Genomic DNA, 9,330 nt, shown 5'->3' on the forward strand with positions numbered 1-9,330 from the left:
AGAGATTAGTCAGGAGAGAGTGGAAGGTGGGGTCAGATCTGAAGGTGGTGATCAGAGTGTACAGGAATAGGGTAGGACTCCAGAGGTGGTGGAAAGGGGGTCCAGGAGTAGAATCGGGATCAGGTATGTCCAGATATGACAATGTCCAGAGATACCAGAGCCATGACCATTAGCACCATGAGGAACTAATTTGAGTGTGTTGGACTTATGGAAGATGTTTAACCTATGGTATGGCTGCCAAGATGATTGATGTTGGATCCTCTCCAGACTTGATAATATTTCCCCAATTGTGTCATTTCCATCATTCCCTGAGTTGTCCAATGGTCTCATACCACTGTCTTGACTTTTGGGACAATCTTGGCAACATTCATCGGTTCCCCCAATTTCTGGGAGTGAGTCAATCCTCCTCAGTTGTGACCTCCACAGTATCCCTATTTTGTGACAATAAATCAATGAGGAGATTACCCACCTCCCCTTCCCCCTCAATGATATCTTGCAACACACAATGATTATTATTATTATGAATATGCCATGGCAATACCTGGTTCACTCACCCAAGTCCCAGATGTTGCAGGACTATGTTTTCATGGCTGCCATTCAGTGCTCTTCTGCTTCATACAACTTTTTTGCCTCCTCTGCCTTGTCATCATCTGCTGCCTCACTGTGTGAGTTGATGATTTGACAAAGACAGTCCATGGCTTTCATCCCCATATTGCATGCATATTGCAAGGCCCAAATTCTGAAGCATTGTCTTGTAAACCCATATGAAATGACAAGGACTCTCACTAGTGTTGACCATTGATTATGTGAAGTTGATGAGCCCATGCAGCCCTTTGCCCCAGTTCCATCAAAATCATGGGAGGAAGTTTCTTGTAATTTTTGTCCGTTATTTGTTGGGCCATGATTGGCTCTGGATCCAAGGTTGCTGAATGACAAGGTGAAGAGCCATGTCTGTGATTAACCATCATGGACCTGGGTTATGGTAAACAGATGTGCCAATCACCTGGCAGCTGAGGTCTGAATGTTGCATGAATTATGCCCACCAAGATGAAGGCATGGATTTTCAGGGTCTGAAACATCTAGCTCTTCTATACCCATGAAGGCTTTCTGGCATATGGCAGCACAGTTTTCAACTTTTGCATCATTAGTCAACAAAAGCCCCTGGTCAGGGATGACCAAGTTATACTGGAGCCCATGGATGTTCTGGGCCTCAGGCAGTGCTGTAGGAGGGATGATGGGGCATATGAAAACAGTGGACTTTTTCATCTGGAAATCCTATGTGACACCTTTTCCCAGTCACAGGAATGCCCTTGGCTTCTACCTGTGGTCATGCTACAAACTGTACAGTACATCTTCCTTTTATAGTAACATAACAGGGAATAGGGAAACACACCCTTCTCAACTCAATCCCTCTACAGTTTTTCACCCTCCAATGGTTAATTGCCACACAACTCTCTCATTTTTTTATTTTCAGCAATGAAATGTGGTATGCACATATATGGTTGCTAGGACTGCTCATGTACCAACTTTGAGGCTGAACGGACATGAAACATAAAGTCAGGAAGAGTTGTGAGCATGAAATGTGAGGACTTGCCATATGTGCAAATTAAGCACCCCAACTTCCACTAGCTGTCTTCACTTTTCTGAAGGCTGGCCTGGCAGCTGGTAGGCAAAAGGCCAAAGTTCCATGTGCTGGTGTTTGTGCAAGTGGATTGTTTTGAGCAATGGGGATTCAGAGCTCTTCAACAGGCCAGATGCCCCTGAAGATTTGTTCCATTTGGCCTATGAGGGTGATCCATCAATGCAGTTAATATTGCTAACACCTGGGATTTCTCTGTGAGTCCCTTTGTTGTGCATGGAATAATTACAACCCTACTAATAGAATCCCTGGTACACATAGCATCCTGCCACCAGGGACCCCACAGGCAGTGCTTTCTGTGACTGACATGTCATCATGTGGAAGCTCATTGGAAAGTGGTGATGGATCTTTCGAAGAATTAACTGATTACACACCATCCTCCGATGCAACCCCTGGTGTCCTAATGGTTGGGTGCCACTTTTATAATCTTGGCACCATGGACCTGACACTTTGGGCCTTCTTGCACCAATGCATAAAGTGTTCCAACCAACAGGAGGGCGACTCAATTTTAGTCCATGGCCGCATGTTACTGCTGATGGATCAGCAGGTCAGGCTGATCGTTCTGCCAGCCGTTGAAATACTGCACATTCCAGTTTTCAGCAAGTACAGATAGAGGTACATTTGACCACTTCATGATGTTGCCAAAGAGTTCATAAGCTTGATGGGTTGGATGGTCAAGTATGCAGGCTTTGTGCAGTTCATTAACAATATGCTTTGGTGCAGTAGAATACTTCCTGTAGAGTCCTGGAATCATGAGGTGTAGATATATCTATGTGTATATTGGAGGAGCCAACACTGTATGTGCACTAGAACTGTTCAATGCCACTGTGAAGTCATATATGAGGAGCATTTGCACTTTTGCCATGATTCCTTAGTTTTTATGGCTCTAAACCTATCATAGATCTGAATTCTATTCTTCAGCCCCCAAGGAGTGGGAAGTTTGTCTCAATGAAAGTCTCCCTCCTCAGCCACAGGTGGCCCCATGCCTTGCAGAACTCCATGGCTCCTTGACTAGGATTCATGCACCTCCTGTAAAGTCTCCAACAAGTTTGCCAAATCATTCTCACAGGCCTCATCTTCCTCTTGATGTTGAACCCTCCACTCCTACCCCCCATAAGGTCCACAAGGTCAGATAACTCTGGCCCCATTCTCATATTCCCATCTCATAGCCCTGCAAGTGTTGTTGTGAATCCACTCTATGAAGACAATGATTTTGCCAGTTCAAGAAGTGGAGCCATGACTCTATCGACTTGCTCTTTGTGTTGATTCTGAGCTGGTCATGTTTCTATTCACCATCTGGCTCAAAGATCCCAGTGACTTTGTTATATGTGCAGGCTTGAGTAAGGGAAAGATATTGAGCATCCAGTTCACATACCCAAGGGTTTTTAACCATGCCCATAGAGTTTGGTGACATGACCCGTTTGGTGTGTTCAAGACAAAATCTTGTATTGCAGTACAAAATTTCATCTTGGCATCCATGGAGAGAAGATTGGGTTATAGGGTGATTTTTGGACTTGGATGCTTGATTCGGTTTTTGGGTGCTCAACCTTTGGGATGTTGGGAGTTGGAGTGGGAACTGGATGCTGGACTCTGGATGCTGGGTCTGACTGCACTGCCACTACACTGCCACCTACTGTGGAGGTCTCTCAAGCAGAAGTGCTGACACTGTCAGCACTTTGGATGACTGCACTGCCACTGCACTGCCACCTACTATGAAGGCTCTCAAGGAGAAGTGCTGACACTGTTGGCACTCTGGATGCTGGCTCTGGCTGTATTGCCACTGCACTGCCACTCAATATGCAGCCTCTCAAGCAGAAGTGCCGACAGTGTTGGCACTCTGGACACTAGGATTGCTGGGGTTGGGCAGGGTTGCACTGCACTACCACTCAACATGCCAGCATCCAGAGTGCCAACAGTGTCTTGAGAGTGAGTGGCAGTGCAGGTGCCAGCATCCAAAGTGCTAACAGTGTCAGCACTTCTCCTTGAGAGACCTCCACAGTAGGTGGCAGTGTAGTGGCAGTGCAGTCAGACCCAGCATCCAGAGTCCAGCATCCAGTTCCCACTCCAACATCCCAAAGGTTGAGCATCCAAGTCCAAAATCACCCTATAACCCTGGCTCAGCCTATAACATGGAGTTATCTGAAAAGACTTGTGTCCAAAAAAGTATTTTCTGTTTTTCTTGATAGTTTATTGGTCAATTTAGTCCCAAATTATATATTTTGGAAGTTATTCAAATGGGCTATACATTGGTGTAAAGTCTGTTGACACTGTGGGAAACAGTCCTGACACCCCTCTGGACAGTGCCCAGCATTGTGCACAGACAGTGAGTTTGGATTTGTGTCATGAACGTCTTTCCTTGGAGGATAGGTCGATCACTATCCAGACGATGCTGTCAGGTGGAGCTTGGTGTTCCGGGTCATCTGTGGTGGGTCAGAGACAGACCAGAGGTGGGGTGGAGCTCTGAGGGTGACAGGGTATTGAAGGGACTCGGCTTCAGTGACTTGGAACGGAGCGCTGCACCCAGTATGTTCTCGTTGTCCCCATTTGTCAGGGGAGCTGGTGACGGAGGAACCGAGGCCACCAGCAGAAGGGGGCTGGAGGCCCCCCCCTCACTACTTAACAGAGGAGGCGTTAGCGAGGGTCAATCATTCATCACATGATTCATTGGGTGTTATACCAAGGCGTCTCTGGGAGCACCTGTTACTCAGTTCTTAGGAGCAGCAGATGAGTGGGACGCGATAGACATCCTGGAAGAGGTTTTGGAGGGCTGAAGACTGTTTATATTATAACTGGGGGAACTATTTACTAGAGGGGTATGCACATACATATAGTGGAAACAATTGGATCCAAAGGTAAACAAAGGTTACCAAGGGGAAGGGGAAGTAAATAGAAACAAGTCCACAAGACAAATAGGAATAGGTGAAAAGCCCGAATTACGTCTGAGGTTTTGTGGAGTGAGAGAAATAAAAGCCAACTGAATGGCAAGGTCTGAAAGTGTCTATGAACAAGCAGGAACTACAGAGAAAGACATCTGGAAAGGTCCAGAGCCTGGAAGTTGTAGTCCGGAAGATTGGGGTTGTAGAAAATATCAAATGATAAAACAATAAGATTATCAAGACCGGAGGTAAGATAGGAATGAGGAGGTACTGGAGGTAAGGAGGTACCAAAGGTGTGGAGGTACCAGAGGTGTGGAGACCAGAGGTAGGAAGGAGGATGGAATGACAAGCTGGGATTCATCAACAATGAGCAAGCCCATCTCCTTCGAACAAGGGGTCCAAGGAGGTGGAGGTATGGTGGTAAAGGTCCGGAGGTGCTGTGGACATAGGTGGGTGGCAGAGCAGGAGAGAGGAGGAGGAGGAGGAGGAGGTAGTCCTAGGGTCGTTGGCATCAACCAGAGGCAGCAGAGAGAGATTGGGAGGGCTGGTGGAGGTCATAGGAGTCATGTATGATTTGAGCAAAGGGAGGTGGAAGATCCAGGATATGATAGGGGCTTATGGACACTTCATTCTTTCTCTCCCCCACTGCATGACCTGATCTCTTCATTCCAGCTGGGTGGATTGCCATCAGCAATTGCAGCAGGATGGTGAGATGTATAGCAGTGAAATGAGCACAGCAATGCTCTTGGCATTTGTGATGGACTCTTGTCAACATCTTTCCTCTGGCTATTCATTGGTGGGTAACCCACCAACTGAGGAAGTCTTCTCTGCCATGTTCATGGCAATTATGTATGCCAGTGGAGAAGGCATCGCTGAGACAGCACATCATTTGCCATTACAGCAGGCTCTATCTGTCATATCCATCCATGGCCATCATCTTCCACCACCTCCAACCCTTCTGGACTACCTCCACTCCTTCTTCACTAACCTCAGAGCTCCCATATTCTGCAATCACCTCCACCTCCCTTGATGGTCACCACCCCCTCTTTTCAATATATTACCTACACCTCCCTAAGTATGGAGCCCCGAAGGCTTCCGGACAGCTCCAACGTCCGCTGATGCACTCCTGCCCCCACTGGGCAATTCACTTGCTTGCCCTGCAAGTCTACCTTCGGGCCTATCCCTCCTTTCCATTTCTGGGTTATTGCCTGCCATTCCGCTAACCCTGTAATGTACAGGGAGCCCAAGCACCTTGTCGTGCCACAGGCGACTGGTTGCACGGAAGAGTGTGATGACACGATCATTGATGCCACCGACCTCATCCTTCTGAAGACCATAGATTTTTTCTGACATCATTGTGAGCCACCCCGCCTGGGCATCCATCCCTGTCGTCATCTCGTCCTCCTCCGGATCGATGATGCCAACCTCCAAACGTCAGCCAATCACAGCAGCCATATGCCTGTATGTGGACATGTCCAGACCTGCTCTGAGGTAATGTATCGTTTGCGCATGGAGGCTCGTGCTCAGATCAGAAGTGCTGACCATACCTCCCATCAACGAGTAGAAGAGATAATAGTGCATGTGGTTTTGTTCCTCCTCCCCCCAAAGGAATGAAGCGAACACCTCTTCTACTGTCCTGATGAATATCAGGTATTTTAGCAGCAGTTCTGATAGACCCTTGTGTAGGAAACGTAAGATGTGCTTGCGGCGCCTGGTCCTCGCAGTGGTCTGGTGGGCGATATGTTATTAACTGAGACCATCACTCACGACTGTCACTCACTTTATTATAACCAATAATACTGGTCAATCCACCATCCAATGCAAACAGGCTCCTGTGGCCATTTTGGCGGTTCCTTATCAGAATGCTGGAAATCTCAGTTCCCCTTGCTGGTTGCCCACCACCTAGATGGATGGCTACTAGAAACAGGGTGTTGAGCTCCTGTGCCACGTCCATCCACTTGGACAACATCAACTGATTCCACTCGATCCCACCATCGGGGTTGGTGACGAACCATTTGGGCTTTCCAAGGGCAATGAGCAGATCCCGTCTGACACTTGTGATGTGTGGGTCACTGAGAAAGCTATAGTTGGGGATTCTATTGTGGAGGTCATCGGTGATCCCAGAACATTCTTGGAAAGGCATTTGGAGCTCAACTCCCTGGGAGAGCCATTGGATCTTCTCCTCAATGAGCCCCAAGATCCCATTGTAGAGGGTGGGAATGTCCCCCAATTGGATTTGCTGGCCCTTGACCGTCATGGACTTGTTATCGTCGTTCCACATCACTGTTGAAAACCCCTCCTCATCATTCATGGCAACGGTGGTTGCATAACGGTCAGCAGACAACACTGTATCGAAGGGACTGGGAAATCCAGAATGCAGCCAGCGGGAGCATAGCTCCATACAGGTCCTTTAAAAAAAAAACCCCCCATTAGAGGTCATAGATGAGAGGTAAAATAAAAATAAAATTACATGAACTCATTGCTCTTCGCCACATCCTCCACCAATGATCCCTCGTCAGTGATTGCTGCTATACGAATCTCCTTGATTGCCACCAACCGGAAGACGTGGAGCATCCCTGACATCTGGCCACATATTGCCGAACAGGATGCAAACCTCCCATTGTTGGGATCCAGGTTCAATAGCATGAGGAAGATGAGTACAGGATCCTTTTTGGATTCCTGTAAGATTTTTCGGTGGGTTGAAAACAGGAGCGAGTGAAGGAGGTGATGGATCAATAAGTCCCATTCATCATCGTCGTCCAGTGCCACTGGCGATCGGAGGGCCTCATATAGCCTTGCTATATCCCCTTTTTGCCCGTTGGTGAGGATGATGTGAAGGGGGAATTCTTCGTTGACATGACAGTATCTGAGAACAAAGGTGACCAGCTGTGAAGCCAATTGCTTGTACCGGATCAACGTCGAGGCGTGTTGAGGTAGAGAGAAGGGGATGTTCTCGACAGCGCTGCATGCACGCATCAGTCTAGAGACAACAAGAGAAAGAGCAAGCACTCACTTGGCCATGCTGTCGACCCATTTTAAAATGATAGGCGATGTGATCTCGATCAGTGGATGAATCCTCTTGAAATACCCTGCCACCCGACCAGAAAGCAGCCGCAACCATTGGGGATCAGTCGACACTCGAGCTAGAGTGATCTCGTGCAACTCCTGAAAAGGGAGACGCTCGGTGAGCTTCAGCCACCCAAAGGTGGCTAAGAAACCGTTCACATGGCGTGGGTCGTCGGAAACGTCCATCGTGGTTGGGTTCCATCTGGATTCTTCCTCCTGGAAGAGACCCACGAAGAAGGATTGTAGATCGGGGTCCAAAGCGCTGCAAGACACGTAATTCTCGTCGACGGGCCACACCTGATGGCCTTTGTTTGCCTTCAGTATCACTTGGACTGAGCTCTCGATGAGTCTGAAACCCTCTTCGTGGTGATGGTTACTTATCATCGACTTTCTCGCCAAGCCAGCAAATCCGCAGCCAGGGAAGGAACTCATGAAGCCAGGGACTATGGGGATAGATTGGATGGGGGGCACCTTGGACCTTGGACGAGTGACAGTGAACGGGACGCCTAGCTGGATGAGGATATCCTTGTAGTTGGCAGGTAGTTGGCCAATGTTGTTATGCTTGGAGTTTATGTGATTTGTGAGATACTCAGGTTTGATACCCACTCTACATCCCTGGCACACGATAACCTTCCAGCAAGGATCAATCCCCAGCTGGAGATGATGAAACTCGGGGGGGATGATTAGATCGTCTGAACGCAGCACCTGGCGGTTGGAGAGCTCCTCCTTATCGCTGTCCGGAACTAAGATGATTCCCTTGTTGCACTTGGCCTCATGCATCTGCAAACGGGCCTCACTGCCGAATGTCTCTGAACAAGAAGGACACTGGCCACCCTCTTTGCGATGCATCCTGAATGCCAAAGAAATGAGCACATAGGGAGACACTGGCAACGACACGCTCACTTTTCTTGTTGGAGGGAAGAAGGCTGTCTTGGCATTGTTTGAACCTACCAGGTACATCAGTGACGAGCATGGATGCAAGAAGGATGTTAACGCACTCAAAGGGGGGAAACGTCGAGGACGCCATCTCCCACAGCCTGACTGAGTATTTGTAGATGCGACTGCGCATCAAAATTCCTCATGGAATAAGTGGACATGTCCATGAGGGGATTTGGTCAAACATTTTTCGTGTACATGTTTCGTCCTTGCCTATTCAATCAAACATTTCTCATGGAGCAAGTGGACATGTCCACTTGCTCGTCCTCAGTCAAATGTTTCTCACGGAGCAAGTGGAGATGTTCACTTGCTCGTCCTTGCCTATTCAGTCAAACGTTTCTCACAGAGCAAGTGGGGATGTCCACTTGCTCGTCCTTGCCTATTTAGTCAAACATTTCTCACAGAGCAAGTGGAGATGTTCACTTGCTCATCCTTGCCTATTCAGTCAAACATTTCTCACAGAGCAAGTGGACAGCCTATTTTTTCGTCAACCATTTCTCACGGAGCAAGCATGGATATATATACCTCGACTCGTTGTCTCTGCAGCCCCCCCAACTTGCACTCACCTCGTGCATTGCGATCATTCGCTTGGGTTCACTTGTCCAGAATGCTGATGGTGTCACAAAACCTCCCTGGCCCTGTGGAGAAGCCTGCCACTACGCTCTGTGATGTGTTTGGTGGGAGACCCCGAGAAATGGGACACGGTTAGCCATGGTATGCGAACTAAGTCAATAACCTTCTCCTGTGTCATTCTCCTGGGATATTGCGGGCCAGCAGCAGAGCTTCACTGGGAGGGAATGGGGTGTGTCAGGT

At 48.2% G+C, this 9,330-nt stretch overlaps 1 protein-coding gene across 1 annotated transcript; it reads right to left on the reverse strand.

Moving 5' to 3' along the window:
- Positions 1-597: 597 nt before the first annotated feature.
- Positions 598-1,266, reverse strand: EI90DRAFT_3021900 (uncharacterized protein; the record flags this gene model as incomplete). Its single annotated transcript, XM_039057711.1, has 2 exons — positions 598-739; positions 1,004-1,266. 2 exons carry the CDS (start codon positions 1,264-1,266, stop codon positions 598-600), a joined length of 405 nt encoding a protein of 134 aa, XP_038908882.1.
- Positions 1,267-9,330: the final 8,064 nt, after the last annotated feature.

Source organism: Cantharellus anzutake (assembly GCF_015039405.1).
Source record: "Cantharellus anzutake strain C23 chromosome Unknown EI90scaffold_132, whole genome shotgun sequence".
In the NCBI taxonomy this organism is placed as follows: Eukaryota; Fungi; Basidiomycota; class Agaricomycetes; order Cantharellales; family Hydnaceae; genus Cantharellus; species Cantharellus anzutake.